This window comes from Branchiostoma floridae, chromosome 5 (assembly GCF_000003815.2).
Source record: "Branchiostoma floridae strain S238N-H82 chromosome 5, Bfl_VNyyK, whole genome shotgun sequence".
NCBI classification, from domain to species: Eukaryota; Metazoa; Chordata; class Leptocardii; order Amphioxiformes; family Branchiostomatidae; genus Branchiostoma; species Branchiostoma floridae.
In genome coordinates this window covers 12,329,889-12,352,176 of record NC_049983.1, presented here as the reverse complement: position 1 = coordinate 12,352,176, position 22,288 = coordinate 12,329,889, and the positions used below count along the sequence as shown (strand labels likewise).

At 42.2% G+C, this 22,288-nt stretch overlaps 4 protein-coding genes across 5 annotated transcripts; 1 reads left to right on the top strand and 3 right to left on the bottom strand.

Moving 5' to 3' along the window:
* Nucleotides 1–745: 745 nt before the first annotated feature.
* On the bottom strand, nt 746–4,091 carry LOC118415141 (phytanoyl-CoA dioxygenase, peroxisomal-like). The gene is made up of 8 exons (XM_035819511.1): nt 3,872–4,091; nt 3,200–3,372; nt 2,747–2,921; nt 2,528–2,609; nt 2,201–2,378; nt 1,771–1,927; nt 1,504–1,653; nt 746–1,231 (listed from the first exon to the last, which is right to left on the bottom strand). Exons 1-8 carry the CDS (start codon nt 3,941–3,943, stop codon nt 1,160–1,162), a joined length of 1,059 nt encoding a protein of 352 aa, XP_035675404.1. The 5' UTR covers nt 3,944–4,091; the 3' UTR covers nt 746–1,159.
* Nucleotides 4,092–5,657: 1,566 nt separating this feature from the next.
* On the bottom strand, nt 5,658–10,479 carry LOC118415139 (phytanoyl-CoA dioxygenase, peroxisomal-like). Its single transcript, XM_035819508.1, has 8 exons — nt 10,280–10,479; nt 8,559–8,701; nt 8,218–8,386; nt 8,001–8,082; nt 7,532–7,713; nt 6,949–7,098; nt 6,613–6,747; nt 5,658–6,497 (listed from the first exon to the last, which is right to left on the bottom strand). Exons 1-8 carry the CDS (start codon nt 10,340–10,342, stop codon nt 6,438–6,440), a joined length of 984 nt encoding a protein of 327 aa, XP_035675401.1. The 5' UTR covers nt 10,343–10,479; the 3' UTR covers nt 5,658–6,437.
* A 180-nt stretch (nt 10,480–10,659) lies between these two features.
* On the top strand, nt 10,660–16,119 carry LOC118415137 (run domain Beclin-1-interacting and cysteine-rich domain-containing protein-like). 2 transcript variants are annotated; one of them, XM_035819505.1, is made up of 5 exons: nt 10,660–10,835; nt 10,944–12,626; nt 13,064–13,250; nt 13,394–13,420; nt 13,760–16,119. In XM_035819505.1, the coding sequence occupies exons 2-5, from the start codon at nt 11,037–11,039 to the stop codon at nt 14,977–14,979; spliced, it is 3,024 nt and encodes a 1,007-aa protein (XP_035675398.1). In that variant the 5' UTR covers nt 10,660–10,835; nt 10,944–11,036; the 3' UTR covers nt 14,980–16,119. The 2 variants fall into 2 exon arrangements, with proteins under 2 accessions (XP_035675398.1, XP_035675399.1); XM_035819506.1 differs by lacking the exon at nt 13,394–13,420 and having other exon boundaries at nt 10,692–12,626.
* A 187-nt stretch (nt 16,120–16,306) lies between these two features.
* Nucleotides 16,307–19,888, bottom strand: LOC118415138 (zinc finger protein 729-like). Its single transcript, XM_035819507.1, has one exon. It carries the CDS (start codon nt 19,771–19,773, stop codon nt 17,632–17,634), a length of 2,142 nt encoding a protein of 713 aa, XP_035675400.1. The 5' UTR covers nt 19,774–19,888; the 3' UTR covers nt 16,307–17,631.
* Between the last annotated feature and the right edge of the window lie 2,400 nt (nt 19,889–22,288).

The window sequence follows — 22,288 nt, the reverse complement described above, 5'->3', positions numbered from 1 at the left end:
CATTCGTTTTATGCAAATTAGAAGGTAAGTGGCGAGAAAAAAGTGGTGTGAATTGTGATCAGACATGTGTGGGTCGAGTTCCCCATGCCGTAAATTAACAAAAGACATTGTCAAAATGTTTGATAATCATTCTCCTCCTATATCAAGCAAAAAGAATTGGGTGTCTGACTTCCAGCAGCGCAAGTTCGATCGCACACCTCAGGTCAGGTCAATTGTCCCATTTTTTCCGTTCTCCCTTACCTAACATTACTGGGTGTCGCCTGCAAAGTAATGATCACAATAATTTGAATTTTGGTACAGAATTATATAAGACGTTATACTTGACATCTATGCTTCGAAATCTGAGCTGTGCTTATTATTTCTCCGCAAAACCGAGGACTTATTGATAATCCCACGTACTTGTATAAAACCTTATATAAATATGTACCAAAATTCAAATTATTGTGATCATTACGTTGCAGGTGACACCCAGTAACGTTAGGTAAGGGATAACGAAAAAAAAATGGACAATTGATCTGAAACCTGAGGTGTGCGGGTCAAATTGTCTGATCACACTTCACCCTTCTTTTTCTCGCCACTTACCTTCTAATTTGCATAAAACGAATGCCTGGAAAGTAATGACTCCAATGATTTGTAATTTGGAGGATATTGATAAAAGGCTTCTTACTATAAAGTTGTGCCTCAAAATTTGAGTTGTGCTTATTATTTCTGGGTTAGGCCGAGAACATATTGATCACCCCTCGTATGTATATAAAACAAATTCATATGTCTCACAGCATAACCAAGTTGTGTTGTCGTGTGTGATTTGGGAAGTGATGGGTGTGACAATTCTCTTTTTGACATCAAGATGTGCCTCACTTTAAACTGAATGTGTCCCCTCTGAGAGACTGCAACCCCAACCAATACCATTTAAATCTAGTGTTATTGAGTGTATTACAGATTGTGATGTTCATGATAGCCCAAGATTTCTTAGTTCATCATGTCATAGAATCACTGAACTCCTTCTGACAGTTCCTGATTCTTGATGTAAAAAGGAATGTGGTAGTGAAATCTTTTTTTTCAGAATCATTTTTAAGCTATTCCTTCAGGATTACCCGCAGAAAATGTTGATGTTTCTGTCAGAAAGTTTTGCCAACAGCCAGTTGCCTCAGTCTTGACCTCAGTACTGCAGACCAGCAGGTTTACCCCTCACCACACGGCTTCTACCTTCGGTAATCACGAAGGCCAGTTCCTGAGTATCAAAACATTGCAGGACAAACTGTAACTTTTACTTAAAGCCAGCATCACTTGAAGGCCATGAAGGGGATGAAAAACAAGGCCTAAAGGAAAACGCATTCTAATGTGGGACGAGCACAGGCTGCTATGGTAGTAAATAAGATAAATGAAGTTTTGTTGAGGCTATTTCATCCTAATATAACACCCAGTCAGTTTGTCGCTTCCAATGCCCTTAGATTTACATATAAGCATTATAATGTAGACCAAGTTGTGTAAAAGCTTTCAAACCTTCATTGACATTTTGTTCAAGGGGTGGTCCTTGGGCAGCTTCCCCTTCTTAAGGAACATTTCAACTGTCTCCCTTTGGGCCTTCTCTTGAACTGTTCCTGTCACATCTATAATGGTGGAGTCTGTCTGGAAATAGTGTCCAGAGATTGCCTGGAATGGGAGGGGCACACATGCTGCATAAGGTCCGATTAAAGACATCTCAGTAGGGTTGCTTATCACTTAGAAAACCTTGCAAAGTTAACAAAAACAGAGATGATGACATATCACCTTCCTGAACCCCTTGGTCCTGTTCATACCGGACCCGTGGATGAGGAGGGGGTGGAAGAAGACTGTGTCTCCTTTCTCCATCTCCAGGTGCACACGGGGACTCTTCTCATCAAAGTCCAGGATCCCATGGTACAAATAGTTCACTCCTCCCTGAAACATTCAACACTGACAAGTTAAGTAAATGTAGATGCAAGGCTATGTTTTCCCACCTAAAAAGTATATTGTATACTGCAGTTTTCCTGTTGTTGTTTTTTTGTAGTAACCGGTATTTTACTATGGTTTTGTATAGATGTTGAGCCTTTTTAATCTTTTATTGATTCTAGAAAAAACAAATGGTACATTGGACCTAAGACTATTGCAGTTGTCCTGTTGGGGTAACTAGTTTTTGTTGACAAAAAACAACTAGAAGCTTGAGCTAGATGATCCTCCATTGCGGGAATCATGTTCCTTGATGACGCCCTCCCTGTGGGAACCAGGCAGCACCACCAGGCAGCCGTTGGACCGGTCCACGTGTTCCATGGCTGTCCAGGCACAAACCACCCTGTCTACGGGGCGCCAGGGGAAGTAGTACATGTCCTGGTGCAGGGGATGGCGGGAAGTCTTGCTGCCTGGAGCAGAAACAATTTTTTCAAACAGAATTTATCAGACTGATGTTTTATAAGGGATGTGTCTATCAGGTACTTAAAGCAAGTTTAAGTCTTTCTTCTGGAAGAAGACTGGCAGAAGACATGGATGTATAAAACTAATGTGACTGTACCTGGGTCTGGAGGCTTGTTGATAAGCATGGTGTGAACCACAGAGATGTTGGGGCCACTGAAGCTCTCCACATACTGCAGTACCTGTGTATGTTGGTGGTAGCAAACTTTGCAATTTATTCATTATAAAAATTTTAACCACCTACCATAAACCTAACTGGTATTTGAGTAATTTACGATAACTTCTTGAGCACATGGTAGCAACAGGTCAAAGGGCATACCTCTGGGTCAGCACAGTATCCCATCAGCACAGGGTCATCCTGAAATTGCTGTATTTTAGTGACAGATGAGCTGTCTTTAGGAAGGTTGGCCTTTGACTTGAGGAGGCTGATGTCCTTCATGATGGTCAGGCCAGGTACAGTCACCTCACCACGGCAGATATCCTCAAAATATTGGCTGGGAGATGGAGAAAACAAAAAGTAAGACTCAGTAGAGAACAACTGGGAATATTTTGGCTTTGTAATGTGTGACATTGGAATAAAAATATCAAATCAATCTGATTCTGATCTAATTGCTATCTGCCATCTGAGAGTAAGCCATCCTTTGACACTGAACTTTCAATTTGAGACATTGAAAGGTTACTGCTTTCAGTGTAACGTTAGAGCTGACCCAGGTATTAGATGATAAGATACAGGATGTATACAGACTATTAAAGAGGTACATTCATATATTACCGGTAGACATCAATCTTGTCATGTGATATCAGATTCTTGATGACTAAGAAGCCATTTTCCTCGTAGAACTTTCTCTGCTGGTGAGTGAGGACCCCGCCATCCACAGTGTAGCGGAACTCATGGCTAGTCGGGACGCTGGAGAGTCCACCACTCCTGGGGACAGCTGTCACCTTCTGTGGGATGTGTTCAGGAAACAAACACACCGAGAAAGGAAAATCCATACACACATAACGTAATATGTATAGCCCCAAAAATTTTTTCTTTTTCAATCAATGTGATGGCTTGCTGAGATTACAACTCAAAGTGTGCAATATTCTACTTTTTTATAGAAACTGTTTTCAAACCTATTTGGCTGATGTTTATTTTTAGGCCATGATCTTAATTAAAATTACATAACGTTGCCTCAATACAATTTACAATGCAGATAACAGTGGCAGGATAGTAACTTTCATTAGATTTTATCTCACTAAAAACGGGTTGCTTTCCCCCGCTGAGGGAATTTTCATTGATTATCTAAAGCAACTTGTGTACAAAGTCCAACAACAAACACAGTAAGTCAACACTTGTAACACAACAGCTTTTCTTAGCATTTAAATAGCCCTATTGCGTAAAGAACACAGCTAGTTAATACATTGAAAATGTTAGATCTTGAATCTTGAAGATGAAGGATACAAGTCCACCCTGAGACCCTTCAGGCGACACTGTCAGGTGCTGTGTGATAGTCTTCAGCCTGTTGGCAGCCATCTTGATGACCTCAATACCTTGAACAGGTCAAAGGGCAACGTCTCTTTCCTATTGATTCCACTTATTTGGCTGTGATACAGACAAACAGCCTGAGGGCAACCCAATTGGTGCTATAGCTAACTGCCTTTGCAATAGAAAATGAACCACAACACACACAAAAGAGTTCAGAGACCTCGTAACGTTACTGCCATGAATAATTTGTAGGGTTTTTTTCTCAACCAAAAGTAATCAAGTTACATAATCATGCGCATGACTTGCACATTCACTTAATCTATGCTTAGTGGTGTAATGTTACACCTATTCGTCATTAGATTTTCATCAATACACTTACATGTAACATTTCTATGCAAATCAATGAATGGTGGGTCGTGTGGCGCAATCGGCAGGATGTTCGCTTCATAACCCAGAGGTTCTGGGTTTGAATCTGTCGATGTGTCACTGATCTTGTGACCTTGGGAAAGGCACTTTACATGACTTTCCACCCTTCACTCAGCTTTTGAACCGGGGTGACCCTTTGGCAAACCTTCAGTACTGAAAATCTACTGTGTAGTACTGGAAAATATACTGTATGTCTACCAAACATTAAATACAGTCAAACCTGTCTATAGCGGCCACTCAAGGGACTGGTCAAAATTGGCCACTATAGAGAGGTGGCCACTATAGAGAATATGCTGATTAATTGACCACAAGCAATGGTTTTAGTACCCATTGATCTTTATTCACATAATACAGTACTGTACATGTACTGCAATGATTTTTCCACTATATGTATTAAGAAAACAAAAGCTATAAAAAGTTTTAAATGTTCTACAGTTGATATTGTCTGAAGAGACCGGTATCGTCATATTTCTTTGATCTTCCGTCTTGTATCCTTTGATACTTCACCGTCCGTAGCGCCAGTTTACGAAGTTTTGTTTTGAATATAAGTCAAAGAGGTTTTAAATCCGGCGTAGGGTGACAATACGGCCGCTGTATATGGCCGAACGCGTGCCGAAATATAGATCAGCGGTCCGCGTGGCCGTAATCGGCAGTGTTTTTGTACCTGCGGGACCGGAAATTGTGTGGCCGTGGCCGCGTTGGACAGGTGGCCGCTAAGCCTATTTCTTAATCATTACGAATCCAAGGGACCGACAAAAAGTGGCCACTATGGGCAGGTGGCCGGTATGCAAAGGTGGCCGCTAATACAGGTTTGACTGTACATGTATTCAATGACTGTCTTAACTATTAGTTATTCACACTTTATGCAAATTTACAGTAAATACACAGGTGACTTGGACAGTGGAGATTACATAATGTCCTTCCTTGGCAAGGTCTCTTCTCTACTGAACCAATCAATCCTACCATTGTAACTCCTGACTCTCTGTCTATGTCATGTAATGTGTAGCTTCAATATGAAGGGGCAAGAAGAGTAAGACTTCCTTTAACCTTCTTGAAGATTGCACAGCTGGAGGAAAAAAAACAACATCTACCCGGTGAGGGCATTTTTTCTAAGGGCAATGCAGATGAATGTTTTTGTAAGTTAAGATGGAAACTGAAAACATTTGTGTATTCTGTTTTAAGTACAAATTCAACCTTTATGATAAACCTTTGTGATAGTGGGGAAACAGAACAGGCACAAATTTTCAGGTAATTTAATTGTTGCTATTAAAACTAAAGAAGGATCATATTTTTCAGATAAAATGTTCCTGTTAAATCAATAGAGGCCACATTGCTCTCAAGTTTGCTTCATTATTTATTGTCAACTGTCATACTCCATAAAAGACTGCATGTTATCTGTCATATATAGATCCATTCATCATAACATCCTTAAAGTTTACATTTGTGCAACACCTTGGCATCTATTAGACCAGATAAATTGTTTTATCATAACATAATTCAGTAACCGCTTCTCATGAGACTTTAGCTGTACATTTCAAATATACAATGCTGAAAGATATGATAGTTTCAGCGGTTTGAAACATTTTACCTACTGCCTTACTAATGTTAATATGTTAAACACTCCATTATGCACATCATGCATATAAACGTTTAGGTGCAGGCGGAAAATGTTGCTGCTTATAATCAATTGTTTTGTCATACACTTAACTTATATACATTAAAATTACTTCTCTATTTGATAAGACTATATCAGACTTTTGCTGTTTCATTTGGATCTTGACTGACTTCAGACTTATTACAAGAAAATACATCCTGTACTTGGATAAAATTATAATTCATATATTTCTATTCATATTATTCATATGTTATCCATTTCACTTACACTTCAATTTTGTAACCACAAACTATTCCTCCCGAGCTATTGCCAAACAACCAGACAAAACTGTAGCACACAGGATGTATGCTCAAGAATGAGATGCATTCTCTTCAGCTTATTTCTTCAATACAAACTATGATATCTTGTTGCTGTTGGCTGTTTGAAGCAAAAGCTGATAGGATTTATGTGTTCAGAATTTTGGAAGCAAAAGCTGCTAGGATTTATTTGTTTGTAATTCTGTTATTCCACAATGTTTCCAGGCTGTCCCTTCACCAGTCGTGCACGCAGGCGCCACACATCCTGTAGCAGCAGAAAAGATATCTCAGTCAGAATCACATAACTGGTAAACCATCAAATGGCATGAAACACCCCTCTTCAACATAAAGCTGACTTCTAGATATCAAGACTATGTTACCTTGAAAGACAGGTTAACATTGTCACCAAGCCTTCTCCTGACTAGTGCAAGAGTTTCATCAGAAATGTTCTCCTGAGTTGTCCCTTCCACATCGATGTAGTAGCAGTGGTTACTGGCATAGTGACAAGAGATGGCCTAAAAAGCACAAGACAAAACATTTGTGAGCTATATTGTAAAACACATGAATCCAGATGTGTGACAAATAAATTGTAGCTTGCTATTCCTTTTAATTGCAATTGCCAAGCAGTCTTCCATGCAAAATCTATTCCCAAACTTTAGGTCACAAAACCAGTCATTCAAATAGGATGCGCTCAGATGAAGTGAATGATGAACCACCTTCCTGAACCCCTGTGTCCTGTTCATGCCAGACCCGTGGATGAGGATGGGGTGGAAGAAGACGGTGTCTCCTTTCTCCATCTCCAGGTGCACACGGGGGTGATCAGGAGAGTAGTCACGCACACCGTGGTACATCTTGTTTACACCTCCCTTCGAAAAGACAATTTTTTGTGTCAAAATCTTTTCCTAACGGGTGCATATATACAACTGTTTTCTACTCATAAAAGAGTCAGCAATGAATCAACAAAGAATCAACAATGTGAAAAAACCTGGCATGAAACATATTAATATTATTGCAAACATTGTAATTTGAATCAGCACTACACTGCAAATATGACTGATCATGTCCTTTGAAAAATACAAACTACATTTAATCTTTCAATCATTACTTAAGGACTTGTTTTATGTATAGCTGTGTACCATTACATACCAGTGCATGTACTTGTATTCAGAAAATTAAAGTGACATAGTGCAATGCTTTTTTATAACATTAGTTTTCTATGGTGAGTGATTGACAAATAGGAGCCTGCATGTCTACTTGAGCATGAATTACAGTTAAAGTTGGAACAGAACAATGTTTCACCTCCCATTCAGGATAGTCATGCTGCTTGAGGTCCCCAGTGTGTGAGCCAGGCAGCACCACCAGGCAGCCGTTGGACCGGTCCACCTTCTCCATGGCAGTCCAGGAGCACACGACGCGGTCTGCCGGACGGAAGGGGAAGTAGTGCAGGTCCTGGTGCATAGGGTGGCGGGATGACTTGGAGCCTGGAGGAGGAGACATTACATCTTTCATCTATCACACTTCACATGCCTGGTCCGACAGTCAGTCATCAATTGTTTTAATCCAGAAGCTTGTAAACAGTTAATGAAAAGTTTCAAATTTGTAGTTTAATGTACAATCAGAGACACATTGATCAACTTAATACTATAATAATAGTGAGGTTAGCTTTCATGTTTCAAATGACTTGTTATGCCTAATACATCATGTAGAAATAATGATTCTTTCTGCTAACTTAACATGTAATATTATAACTGCATAACCAAAGACAGACCTGGGTCTGGAGGCTTGTTGATGAGCATGGTGTGCATCGCTGCTATGTCAGGTCCAGTGAAGGCTTCCACATACTTCAGGATCTGCAAATAGATGTGACAGTGGCATGTCAGCCAGAAACCTTTGTGGCACAAGATACATTATGAAACCTAAAGCTTTCAGGACAAAATGGAGTAGAAAAACTCTGCTAGTTTTTGTTTCTATTGTAACACCTTTACCTCTGGATCACAGCAGTACTGAAACAGAACAGGATCCAACATCCAGTCCTGTATCTTGGTCACAGCATGCTCCCCTGGCACGAACTCGGACTTGGCGATGGCCACATCCCTCATGATGATGACTCCTGGGATCTTCACTTCGCCTGTGCAGACCTTCTGGAAACGCTCCCTGTGGATGTAGGAAGCAAATGTTACACATCTTTAAAGTGTAGGACCCAAATTACAATAACATTAACTAGTATGGCTAATATGCTGATACCAAAGACCAACTTTAAAATCTACTGGTAAATAGTAATCAAAATTGGCAAAGACATGAATACATAATTTAGGCAAGTCCATACTTGTATTTGTCTATTTTGTCTCCAGAGACAAGGTTCTTGATGACCAGGAATCCATTTTTTTCATAAAACTTCCTCTGTTCATCAGACAGGATGGAGAATGGCTGACTGTACTGGTAGTTTGTCGCTGACACTGGGTTTGGGGACTGGACAAAAGGTTAAGGATGTTCCGTGGCCATTAATCTGTACTTTATTACATTGTGCATGTCAAAGATATCTTATCTTGAAATAGCCTAGGTGAAAGGAGGTTAAAACAGTTCTTTTAAACCTCCTTGGGAAAAGTCTTAATTCTATTCCAGTTGAAGTAAAAATTCAAACTTACAGGCAGCAGCACATAGCAACTAAATATAAAATATCAGATTTACGTTTCAGGCTAAAGGTCATATGATCCAAAGGCCGCTGGACTTTAGATCTGATCAAAATACAACTGGTCTATAAACTGCGCCATGTATTTAACTGTGACTCCTTGCCCTTTGGTTGGGTAGACAGCATACAGTTTACTTGCTGCAAAGGCTACAGAGTAGAGGAGACTCAGGCCCGATCTAGACACATTTTTTCCCGATATAGCCGCATCCGCCGATATCGGCGGGGCCGATATCGGGGCGCATCTAAACACATTTTGCAAATGGTAGCGCGGGATATCCGTTCGTAGCGCGGAACACCCGCGACGCGGAACATTCGTGACCCCTTTTGACCTCTGGTGACACATCCCGCGGATTTCAAAATGGCGGGAATGCCAGTAGCTTTTCCACTCGTTATCAATCAGGTAATGTTCTTTCTGTATCTTATGCACGTGATCTTAAACATGAGACGCCATGCAAGGGTAGGGCGCAGGAGGCGATTGAGATACAGGGAGAGACGACAGCGACCGGCTAGAGTGAACGCAGCGTTCTTTCTCGCTGCCCTGATTGTGGCGGAGGGTGGAGAGCCTATACACCGGGGTGTACCAAGGAATCCCGCGTCCTTTTGGGATCTCCGACGACGACCATACACTTATAAGAAAGGCGGTTTCTGCATGGCTCCATGTGCAACGGGAGCGCCCAGCTTTTCCCTCCGCCATCTTGCTCTCCCGCGCTGTTCCCGTGTTATATGCTAATGAGCCCGCGTTAACTGTAGTTATATGCTAATGAGCTTCGCGAATTCGTGGAGCATCTACACGCGCGCGGAACATGTCGGGGACCCCTGCTAAGGTATCGGTAAGGTATCGTTAGATGGCTTACGAATGGTCCGGACCATTCGGGAGAAATTTTCCCGATATAGTAATGGCGATATAGTAGTTGCATCTAGACGCTGAAAAAAAGCTGTCGGCGAGAGGTAGTAGGCTCGCCGATATCGGGAAAAACTGTGTGTAGATCGCGCCTAAGAGTAGAGTACTACCAGTAGTATCTTATTCTGTCAAAGGAGATTTACTATTCAGACTGAGGGCCATATAGTGCCAAGGCCATTGGACTTTAGATCTGGTCAACCGTTGATAAGAAACTGCGCCATTGTTGAAGACACCTTACATTACTCACCCTCTTGCTTCCTGGCTATAGACTCAAATAGAGTCAGGACCTTCTTCTTCTTCTACTAGTAACGTTATCTTATTCTGTCAAAGGAGATGCGCTCTTCTTCCTTATCAACTGCCATGAATGAATGTCCATATAGAGCTTTGTTCTTCTAAACAAAGTGAATACTCAAGGTATAACACTATTAAAAAGTGAAAACATAAAACTCAAGGATACGATGCCCTGATGAGGCTTTCCAGGTTCCAGGTGACGGAGAACTGTCAGCAACCTGTCAGCCATGACTGGAGAGGAGGAGGCGCAGCTGCTGGTCCAGCTCAGGTGTTCTGACAAGTGTAAGGGCGTCTGGAGTTCACCTTCCGACAGGTGCGACGTGACGACAGGCAGGTGCGAAAGGCTCGAGCCAAAAGCGTTTTTATTGGCTCAGAACTGCTTGCTCGAAACAAACAAATCAGGCAAACAAAGTTACAAAGTTCACCTCAGTATCACTGCGCACCCCTTTCTGCGCAGTTGTTGGAGGGGCTAAAGTTCATTTGACAGCAATTAAGTGCAACAGTATCGAAAATCAGCTCTTCTCACTAAAATGCCCCCAAAATACACGAGTAACTTTAATATAATGTATAGAATATCAATTTAAGCTAATTGCAGCTGAAATGTTATGTTACATTTGGAAGCTTTGATGAGAAAAGTTATTAGACAGAAAGGGAATTTGGTCACATTTAGTTGCGGCTAATTCTTGAAATGGGTGGAACAAAAAACAAACTGAGTGTCCTTGGTGAGTTATAATTTTCAGGAAATATTCCTTAGATACGAAATGGTTGCTGAATATGTAGTAGTACATGGTTTTGTGTCTTCTCATTGCTTTTTCTGGCACTTTTTCAAGGTACTCTGTCATGATTTGATGCCAGTTTAAAGCGATCAACATCGGAGATGAATACCGGTAGATGAGATCGTGTGACTCGCCGTGATCCTAAAAATGGCGGCTTCCAGTGACGGCGAAGACTTTTTCATCAATTCGGAACATCAAGCGCTCTTGCGTGCGCTGAAATCGACCGTAGAAGGCCTCCTGGCTACCAGAACCAGCAATGTTTTCTCCACGTACGGAGGCCTGCCTAGGATGTACCGGGCAGTGGAAGATATACTCCGCAACGGACTGAAGGAAAGGCGTGGATTATTTGGAAACGTCACCGATTATTGGGCATTCATAAAGGGTCTGCGGTGGCTGCACCCGACCCTTGCACCGGCTCTGGAGAAGGCGAGCCGCTTTTCTGATGCACAGGAACAGGAGGAAGCCGACCCGGGCCGGGCCTGGCTCAGGAAAAGCTTGGAAAACCACAACTTGGCAACCCAACTGAAAGTCTTGACCGACAACAAGGACCATTTGCGAAAGTGTTATGAAGACACAAGTTTCCTATGTAACCAAAGATGTGTAGCTGCCATGTTGCTGTGTCTGCAAGCTGTAGAGCAGAATAACCCAGCCATCCTAGCACAGATCGATCCCACATTACTCACAGTCGCAACAACGGATCACAGAAACATCTATGTCCGTAGTGCCTCCCTCCCTGCCAGCATTGGACGTGAGTCCAACCACAACGTCAACCTACCCTTATTTTCCCCTCCGAGGGAAAAGGAATTTGTTCATGTAACAACTACAGCAGAACATGCAACTCCTATCAGCAGTAACATCGGACTCAGTTCAGATGGCAAGTCAGCAGCGCGGAACGTTCTTATGTCTATTCTTGAGGGAAAGAAGACTGATAGTACCGACGTCATAAACATTAACAAAATGTCACCAAACTCCTGCAGCAGTCAACTGGGGATTGCATATAACAGGAATGATGACATAGCTGATTTGGCATTCAGCCCAGTGGTGGACAGCCCGTTGTCAGTAAGAAAAGTGAGCAGTGACAGTGCTTTGTTACTGGGAAGAATGGTGTGTCAGTGCAATACTGAAATAGGGAGAGACGATCTGTTGAATGCAAATGTGAACAGCTTTGGTGACAGTACTTACAATGTGTGCCAGAGATGTGGTTTGGTTCAGCAGACACCGGACAAGACTGTTCCTGCTGTGAGAAAGGAACTGTCAAGAGTTGAAGAGAATGGAAATGATGAAGAAGACATTGGTATAACTATAAAGCCACATCATACAGAACCCATGGATATTTCGCCAGTAGGGAATCCCCCAAGTACTCCAAAGAAGACACATGGCAGGTCCAAGTCAGATGCAAACCTTCAGGCATTGAAGAAGGTGCCGAAACAGAAGACAGAAGATGCTGTTGAGGAAGAGACAGCCAGTCTGCTGTCCAGCTCCTTACCTGCACGAGTGGAGGCCATGGAGAAGGCCATGGAAAACAAGAAGCATGAAGACGACAAGGACGAAACTGACTCGGGCGTGGCAGGAGTCACAGACAGTACCTACATCTCAAGACCAATGGAGGGGGAGTTCCTGATGACGTACCTGTCAGCCCAGGACTTCCGCACATGCCCAGACCTGGACAAGGAGAACGCACACTTTAGCATCTCTGAAGCATTGATTGCGGCCATCGAACAGATCAGATGTACCCAGGTAGCTATGGTGTTTCTTTGATTTGAAATGTTTAACACAGAACAATGACTGCAAATACTATCTTTTGCATGTATGAAGAGTTATCATTTTCTTTATTAGTAACTACTAGTAACTAGTAGTATTTACTTTCTTATTAGTATTACCTACTTGCCTGGTATCTGACCGTATTGTAGCTCTCAAGTCTCTTCTGTCCTCTCAGAAGAGACTCGGAAACTATGATATAGCTGGATACCAGGCTACTTACTTGCTATCCTGAAGCCAGTCGCAGCATGTAGGGTCTGTCAAAATCAGAGCAGAGCAGAGTGTGTGTATCACTTTCTTCCAGCCAAGGGTTTCTTAAGTCTACCAATTTTTCCTTGTGTTGTAACAAGAAGTTCCTACAAAGTATTACCTGTAACAAAAAGTCAAATTAGCCAATGTTTTTGTGCTCTCTGTAGGTTCCAAGAAGGCTGTCAGAAGATGAAGAAGAGGATGCTTCAGATGAAGAGATCCAGAACCTGAAGCATCAGATTCGCGTGCGTCGGCGGGAGCGGCTGCACAAGCGTGCCCAGTTCCCTGCCTTTAACAGTGACGGTACCTCCATCACCACCAGCGGGGACACCGAACCCTTCAGCTCACCTCCAGGTAGGCTTCCTTCATCTGCATGGCATCTGTTGCTTCATCACTTTCCATGCAGTAGACATGCATCATTCAAAATGATAAGTTAGTACTAGTAATGCTAGTCCAATTCTTGTGCTGTAACTGTCTCTCCTTCATGTATTAAACAGGTCTGATTCACATAACAATTCACAGAGGTATGGTACTTACTGACAATTCAATAGATGTTATATCTTTGCTTTTCAAAGACTTTTGTTCAACCATTAGATGCATCATAGCACTTCAATGCTGGTGGCTGTTTGTCTCCCTTCTTATGTTATGTCATGATTTCGAAATGTTTTGAGAACACTTAATAGTGATGGACATAATTACCCTTTTTTATCGATGATGTAATAACGACTTGTTTTTAATGAAGTTGAAAATATGTACCCTTCAGATTATTAGCAATGGAACAGTCTGTAGAATTTGATAACTTGGTGAAACTGTTATAAAACATGACTAAATGTGAAAGATCACTCATGTGTTTGAAATCTCAGGCTCTACAGTAGTGTCGGACTCGTGCCCATCCAGCGAGGAGGATGACAGTCACCGTCAGACCAACATCAATGACTCCTCCATCTCCCAGACCGTCCACTCCTCCTTCTCCGAGTCAGAGAGTCGCAGTGCCTCCCTGAACCCGACCAGCGACAGAAGCGGCTCCATGACAGACTCCTCCTTTTATGGTGCCACCAGTGACTGCACGTCTGCCGAGGCTGTAGCCATCTCCCTCCTAAAGAAGTTTTCCCACAACCAGCTTCCCAAGGCCTCGGACCTGGAGTGGCTGGTGTCCGAGCAGGACGTCCCCCAGGCCCTGCTGCCCATGCCCACCAGTCTGCCCGTGTCACCTGACGAGGGGGAGAATTCCGACCTGGTCAGCACCCTGACCAAAAGGACCCGTCTCCGTGGGAACCTCCAGTGGGCCCCGCCCCGGGCACAAGTCGTCTTCAACATCCACCCTCCCCCCAAGAGGAAGATAATCCTTGCAAAGCAGAGTTATATGTGTGCCGGCTGTGGCACCAAAGTTGAGCCTGGGTTCATGAAGAGGTTTCGGTACTGTGAGTACCTAGGTAAGTACTTCTGCCAGTGCTGCCACACCAATGCCTCCTCTATGATTCCTGGTAAGATCATCCACAAGTGGGACTTCAGGAAGTATTACGTCTCCAACTTCTCCCTCGATTTAATCAACAAGATGCACACTGAGCCTCTCTTTAACATATCAGACATAAACCCTGCACTGTACAGAAAGGTGCGTGCCTTGGACGCTGTGAGGGACGTTCGGCAACAGCTGTATCATCTCCGCAATTTCCTCCGCACCTGTCGTCTAGGACAGAACCTGTACTCCGAGTTTAAAAAACTCCCAGATCACCTGACCCATGACCCCCACGTTTTCTCCATCAGCGATCTGCTTCAAGTGAAGAATGGGGAGTTGATTGGTCCACTGAAGGACTTTGTCGAGGATGCAGTAACCCATGTGAAACAGTGTGAGTTGTGCCAGGCTAAAGGGTTTTACTGCGAGGTGTGTGGGAACGACACAGACATCATCTTCCCCTTTGAGGTGCAGAAGTGTACCCAGTGTGCCTTGTGCGGGTCCTGTTACCACAGGGGGTGTTTCCACAATGGGAACTGCCCCAAGTGTGCCAGGATAAGGGCCAGGAGAGAGCAGCTTGCCCAGGCCAAGCCCAGTGTGTCCGATAGCTCTGATGAAGGACAAGAATGAGAATTCTGCAAAATAATCTAGATGCAGACTTTTGAATGCTGTGAAGGCTTTGTAGCTTACATGTCAGTGACACTACTGGTGACAAGTCCTTCACAGTCTGTATGTGCTGTAGACTTTGATCAAGATTTCTTTGATCAAGATTTCTTTGCCTGTGTCTTTGCAAGGAGGTTCCATAGAACCTCGTTGATCTTTGTCAGTCAAATATAGACTTTAAAGCTGTGTTGTGGAAACATGCAATGAAATGCAAGAGAGAATTTTTCATCCAGACAGGGTAGCCAGAAGATTGCCATACCTCACTTAGTTATTAACTGCTTTGTGGAATAGTGCAAGCTAACCTCGAGCTTTATGTGGTTGTGTTCAGAAAGCCAAACTGAGCTCCCTTGCATATAAGACACATTTAGTATGTATGGTATAAGATTCAAATTTTGTGTTAATATTTATCATCATGACGACATATGAATGAGATGAAGTATTGATATAGGAAAGTTTGTGACTATGTATTTCAGCGCTTTTTATAGTGAGCGCATTTCTCCATTAATTTTTCTCCAAATCTACCATGAAGTATTAGTAAGAGCCTATGTTAGAGTAAGTATGAGTGGCAACTTGATGTTTTAAGGCTGTAAATTAAGAAAATAATATGGTCTTCGGTGAAATGGCTGTAAGTAGGCGCATAATTTTCTTGAAAGGGACAGAGCTACTTTTATGTAGGGGCTGAAGAATAAGATCAAAGTCTTTAACTTGTGTACTTATATGGTATGATATATGCACAAAGAAACATGGCAAAGATTCTAGTTGCTTATTTGGACCAAATGGATAAAAAATTGATGCTGCAATTATGAGTGATGAAACCAAGAGATAACCCTGTAATATCAAACTGCAGTTAGGTGAAACAACAGTTAAATGTGTCTGAAACCAATAAAGAGACACTTTACCTCCAAGAATGGAGATTTAAAAGAAACTATATCTAAGCAAAAGTATGATAAGTTCCAACCACTGTGCCAAAATACTGTGATATCAAAAGTGTATAATTTGTAAAAAAAAATGCTTAAAGCTGAGGTGCCTTTTAGCTGGATACAATCCCTGCTTATTACGCTGCTTGGTCTCTGCAAGGAGGTTGTATGCTCCTTGGTGCTAGTAATAGTAGTATGGGATTTGCATGACGATTGATATGAAAGATATATATTGTGATAGTAATTATTTTGATATTTAAAGTCCCTACTTGACCATGTAGCATTGCTTTGTGATCTTCCCATTGTCTTAAGGATAGTCGTGAGGTCAGAGGTACTTACAGCATACATGTACAGATGACACTGACTATATTCATCAATTTAAGATAATGTTCTTTATTTAGAAGGCTCCTATGTCATGATATGGTACTGCTTAGTGCTGTAGTATGCTGCTGTAGTGTGAATATCTACTCTCAGCTTGTTAGGTGTCCCTGATTTTGCTGTAGTTTGGAAATGGAATACATACAATGTATTACAGATGTGTAATATTACAGATATTTATGCAACCATAGGTCAACAATATTCACCTCACATACTCTATGGAATACATGTTCTATGTCCGTTTGTTTCAGCAATTTCTAACAAATGACAGGACAGTGCAAAGACTTCCCTTCCCTACAAAGATTGACAGATTGTTAACAGTGGGGCAGAAAAAGAGGCCATAAGAAATGTAGTGACTACTGCACAGTCTCACAATAAAGCATTTCATTGATTCTGATGAAATACAGTGTCTACTGTATATTTACTCCTATTGAGTCATTGTTCGTTTACATTATATATCATAACATAACAATGGAAAACGTAAGACATTAAGGCTCTAAGAACTAATAACTCATCACTACATGGACAAAATAAATACACTCAATCACTACAAATTAAGAAAATACAAACTTCCAAGCATATCTACAGTACATATATGTACCAATGAATTTGTCATGTTATCAAAATATCAGTGTGACCTATGCCACTGGCACTTGGTGTACAACAATAACAATACAGTTAACTATTGATACAGATTATTCTTATCCTTAAATGATTAAAAAAGACCATGATCTTAGTGCATCCAAAAATAAACTTAACCATCTTCATTGCTATCCTGGGAGCCATACTCTAGCCAGGCTGTCAATCTACCTCTGTGTCCAACACCTCAATGGAGGGAGTGCTATTTATATATAAATGTCAGTGGGAAAAACTGATTCTCTGTATGGCCTGGCTAGAGTCTGACTCCCAGGGTACACCTAATGCCTGAGACTGGATTACATACTACTTCTTAATACATCTCTAAGGATCTAATGATACTAGCTTAAAAGCACTTCAGGCAGACTAGAGAGGATGGTAATGTTTTAGGACTAAACTTTGCAGTACAAGTAATTTTGGGGTAACATATCTTGCAACTTCCCATTATCATACTCAAATGTAGCACAGGAAAGAAGTTCTTACCTGCCTACCCCAAAGTATAACTAGCACTTCACCACTCTGAAACTAAATATGCCAATACATTGATGACATAGAGAAAATACATTTCTATGCATTGCTACACTTTATCAGTGTCTTTTGCAGTGATGGGCACTTTCAAAACAATTGTAAAAGCCCCAAAATTGTAGTATCCTTAGTGTGACATTTCAATTTTCAGGCTACTTCCGAGTCACTTTTTAAGGTCTGTGCCTGTATGTATGGTCATGTGACGTCTCAGACTGCTGAGTCGTACTGAAGAGTAACTACAGACGTCACATTTGTAAGGCTGCTCATCTGTGTGTCTGGTCATGTGTTTTTTCAAAGCAGACATTCGTGCAGCAGAATAACCGCAGATGTCACATTTGTATGGCTTGTCACCCGTGTGTGTGGCCATGTGTTGGGTTAAACCTGTCCTTATTGCTGTAGAATAGTCGCAAAGTTCACATTTGTACAGCTTCTCACCAGTGTGCATGGCCACGTGTTGTTTGAAGTAAGACAGATTTGCTGTAGCATATCCACAAATGTCACACTTGTACTTTTTCTCGCCAGTGTGTATGGTCAAATGCGTCTTTAAACTTGACTTTGATGCTGTGGAGAATTTGCAAACATCACATTGGAATGGCTTCTCACCGGAGTGTATGATCATGTGTTGTTTTAGAATCGACTTCAATGTTGCTGAATAATCACAAACGTCGCATTTGTAAGGCTTCTCCTTAGTGTGTGTAGACATGTGTCTTTTTAACATGCATTCCTCTGCTGCAGAGTAACTGCAAACAATACATTTGTGTGGCTTCTCAACAGCATGTGTAGCCGCCATGTGCCGTTTTAAACCTGCTTTACTGGCTAAAGAGCGATCACAGATGTCACACTTGTAAGGGGTCTCTCCTCTGTGTTTGATTGCCAAGTGTCGTTCCAGATCCTGTTTTTGGATGGAAGAGTAGCTGCATATCTCACACTTAAATGGTTTCTTATTTGTATGCAAAGCCATGTGACGATTCAATCTTTGTTTGGTCATTGCAGAATAGTCGCACTGCGTGCATTTGTGAGGCCTGTGGTTGCTGTGCTTCGCCATGATGTGGTCCTTCAGATGACCCCTCTGTGATGCAGAATAATCACAGAGATCACACTGAAATGGTCTCTCCCCAGAGTGTACTGACCTAATGTGGCTGTTGAGGCTGCTTTTTTGGGTTGCTGAATAGTCACAATAGTTACAATGGTGTGGTTTCTCACCGGTGTGTTTGGCCATAATGTGATCTTTCAGGGTATCCGCCTTTAAAGCAGCATAGTCACATCGAGGGCACTTGTGTGGTCTCTCACCAGTGTGTTTAGCCTTTATATGCATCCTCAGGGTATTCCTTCGTGGTGCAGAATAGTCACACTGCGGGCACTGGTGTGGCGCCTCACCTGTGTGCATAGCCATTACATGTGCCTTGAGGTCACACATTTTTATTGCAGAATAGTCACACTGTTCGCATTTGTACAGCCTCTCATCGCTATGTTTAGCCTTAACATGTTGCTTCAGGATGCCCTTACTTGTTGCGGAATATTCACAATGCTGACACTTGAACGGTCTCTCACCGGTATGTTTAGCCATCACATGCACTTTCAGGGCTCCTCTCTGTGCTGCAGAATAGTCACAATGTTGGCACTTGTATGGTTTCTCACCTGTGTGTCTAGCAATTACATGCATTTTCAGGCCATGCAGCCCTGTAGCAGAATAGTTGCACTGCTGGCACTTGAACGGTCTCTTACGGTCGCCTGTGTGCCTAGCCTTCACATGCATCCTCAGGGCAGTCTTCTGTGTTGTAGAATAGTCACATTGTTGGCACTTGTGTGGTTTTTCACCAGTGTGCCTTGCCATTACATGTACTTTAAGGACACGCATTGTTTTTGCAGAATAGTCGCAATGCTGGCACTTGAACGACCTCTCGGTGGTGTGTCTAGCCCTTACATGCCTATTCAGGGCACACTTCTGTGTTGCAGAATAGTCACAATGTTGACACTTGTGTGGCCTCTCACCTTTGTGTATAGCCATTACATGATCCTTTAGGTAATGCGACTGTGTTGCAGAATAGTCGCACTGTTGGCATTTGAAGGGCCTCTCACCTGTGTGTTTGGCCATCACATGCGATTTCAGCAAGCACTTTTTTGAGACAGAATTGTCACACTCCTGGCACTTGAACAACCTCTTATTGGTGGATTTTGCCCTGGTACGCATCTTCGGGGTACCCTTCTTGGGTGCCTTGCGCTGCTTCTTCCTCGTCCCTCCTGAGTGAGTCTGTTTCTGGGCCACAGTTTTCCTCGCTTTCCTCTTGCTGCTGCTGTGCTGCATCCATCATGGGGAATTAACATTGTCAGCTGTGATGTAAGCTACAGTGGTTAGTTCTTTCAGGGATGTTGTAACTCTACCAGATTCCGTAGGTTGCTGGGAAATAGAAATTGGCCAGATAGACTGAATAATAGATGCATGTATATGCAGGAGGACTAGGAGTACAATTTGCTAATTCTTGGCATATTTGACAAATTTCTACTATTTTTCCAGCAACTTGCCCCACTGGGCTATTAAAAAAGTACAGATCACATGGTAAGGATCACATGTATGTAACAATGGAAACAATCATACACATCTATATAATTATGCAGATATGCATCTAGTTTACAACCTCCTTGTTTCTGTAATTTTGTCTTGACGGAGTATGCCAGACCAAGGACGTCCTTCAATGGCCAGACTGTCAGGTTAGAACAAGGTAAATGCGTCAGAGTGCAATTGCGAAAATGTAACATTTGAACAAAGATGACTCATAAGATGATGCAGGTTTCATACTAGTATAGATCTACATCATCGTCATTACTAATTCTAAAGATACAATAAGCTAATTTTTGGGTACCCCGTGTGAAGAATGATACACGGGCTAACGTCATCACAAGCGGAGTTTGCACGTAAGTGTAATACGCGCAGTTGTCTTCCCCTATGGGTCCCTAGCCAGGTGTTGGCACGACGCTGTTGCCTCTAGCAGGCTGCGCGGATCCACTGGTCAAGTTGTAGAAATTGGACGAGTAGAGGGAACAGTATGCTAGGGGAGCCGGTCGGCCATATGAGTCAGAACGTGACCCGGGTCCAGCGATCCGCGGAGTCGCTGGTAGAGGCTACGCGCAATTTCCTGCTGATGGCTCAGTCAGCTGTCTGGACAGGTGCGTACTTAACCTACTTTCTTGTAACGTGTGGTTCTTCAAGTTAACCGGAGAAAAGTATCACATGGTGAGAACACATAGTCTAGATACCAGTGAAACTTTTCAGGCAATACCATGTCATTCATTCGCCCAGCTATTAATTTGCTCGTAACGCGTGATTCCTCAGGTTGCCGACCAAACGCCCAATGGCAGCGTTCGAAACCACACGATCTGCTCTGGGGATTTTCATCAGTCGGTCCAGTGTCATTACTTTACTTTGAATTTAGTTTCATTGGCTACAAGATCCTACAAGTGGTACTCTGTGATAGATCGTCTTTAGATACAAGTTATGCGCGTAGACGGGATGCAGTTACCAAGGAGGTTTATATATAGACATGTCTATATAACCTCCTTGCTGTTACCAACACCTGTTCCGCCCCATGTCACCCCGCTAGATTGTTAACTATGTCAGAAAGTATCAAACTCCATAATTTGCCGCAACACAAGATAAAACTCATAAATGTGTACTCACGTAACCCACCAGCTTTGCTGTGTTCCCTCAGTCTTGTGTGCTAGACATCGCGTCTTATTTGAAACTGAGGCGAATTTGCACATGCGCGCTGCTCCTACCCATGTGTAACCAAGACAAGTAGAATTTGCATCACTATGAAATATTCCTTCATAGTTATTGTCCTTCGCAATGGTTTTATTCTTTTGTCACAAAACGATGTACAATACACCTTCTAGAATACACATCGAGTGTCTGGCACTATCATGTGCGGGTAGACAGTGCAGACAAATCAACGACAGTTAACTTTCTGTTAAGCTCCATGGGCCTACCAGTCAAATTGTTTTCATTGAGTTTCATAGTTGATTTATTTCACAGATAACCCCGAATTTACACCTATTTGATTTTTTTACGGTCAGTTCTTGTTATATTTGTAACCGTTCATCCAATGTGTCGTGTAGAACTGTACTCAAGAGAATTGTACTCAAATTTGTAGTATTTGTGTGCGTTTTTAACACGTAAACGTTCCTCCAATAAAATGATTGCATTTTTGCTTGTCAAACTTGAAAAAAATGACATTGAAAAAGAGGCAACCAGAAAACATAAGAATTTTTTCGCCCATCTTATCTTTGCTTGAACGAAGGACGTTATATGAAACGTCCTTGCTTGAACAAAGCAACTTTGTCAGCTTGCACTGAACATCTGTCACCCGGCGACGATTCTACTCGACGATTCTACTACGGTCTTATCCAACCGCAGTCATGTGTACAATAAGAAAGCAATTTAGTCACCGGATTCTGTGAATTCCTTTCACTGACGACCTCTTTGTCCCATATACTAGTAACCTTGGTCCAATGATCCTTTAACAATAGGATGTTCGTTGAACCAAGGGGGTTATATACTCTATATAACCAAGTAGGTTTTAACCTTGATATAACCTTGGTTGAACAGGCGGTTATATACGGTACAGAACCAAAGGACAACAGTCGCGAGGTGAGACGGAACATTAATGGATTATTTTCAGAAAAATAACAAAATTCCATGATAGAACTTAGTAAGTATTGTCCTTAAATGCCATGTACAAGGTTTGATTGGCGCAACAAGTCGATTGACATGTTATTTGATAAGACGGCGCTTTGTACATGGCAAGGAGGTTGAACCGCCTTGG

Bases quoted from the DNA above. Each gene is read 5' to 3' on its own strand.
- LOC118415138 (XM_035819507.1), bottom strand. From the start codon at position 19,773: ATGCAGCACAGCAGCAGCAAGAGGAAAGCGAGGAAAACTGTGGCCCAG.
- LOC118415137 (XM_035819505.1), top strand. From the start codon at position 11,037: ATGGCGGCTTCCAGTGACGGCGAAGACTTTTTCATCAATTCGGAACAT. The intron at 12,627-13,063 runs GTAGCTATGGTG...TGCTCTCTGTAG, and splicing joins AACAGATCAGATGTACCCAG to GTTCCAAGAAGGCTGTCAGA. The intron at 13,421-13,759 runs GTATGGTACTTA...TTGAAATCTCAG, and splicing joins TCACATAACAATTCACAGAG to GCTCTACAGTAGTGTCGGAC.
- LOC118415139 (XM_035819508.1), bottom strand. From the start codon at position 10,342: ATGGCTGACAGGTTGCTGACAGTTCTCCGTCACCTGGAACCTGGAAAG. The intron at 7,714-8,000 runs GTCTGTCTTTGG...CTCCTCCTCCAG, and splicing joins CAACAAGCCTCCAGACCCAG to GCTCCAAGTCATCCCGCCAC. The intron at 7,099-7,531 runs GTGAAACATTGT...GTCTTTTCGAAG, and splicing joins ATGACTATCCTGAATGGGAG to GGAGGTGTAAACAAGATGTA.
- LOC118415141 (XM_035819511.1), bottom strand. From the start codon at position 3,943: ATGGCTGCCAACAGGCTGAAGACTATCACACAGCACCTGACAGTGTCG. The intron at 2,610-2,746 runs GTATGCCCTTTG...CAACATACACAG, and splicing joins GATACTGTGCTGACCCAGAG to GTACTGCAGTATGTGGAGAG. The intron at 1,928-2,200 runs TGGAGGATCATC...TCAGTGTTGAAT, and splicing joins AAGGAACATGATTCCCGCAA to GTTTCAGGGAGGAGTGAACT.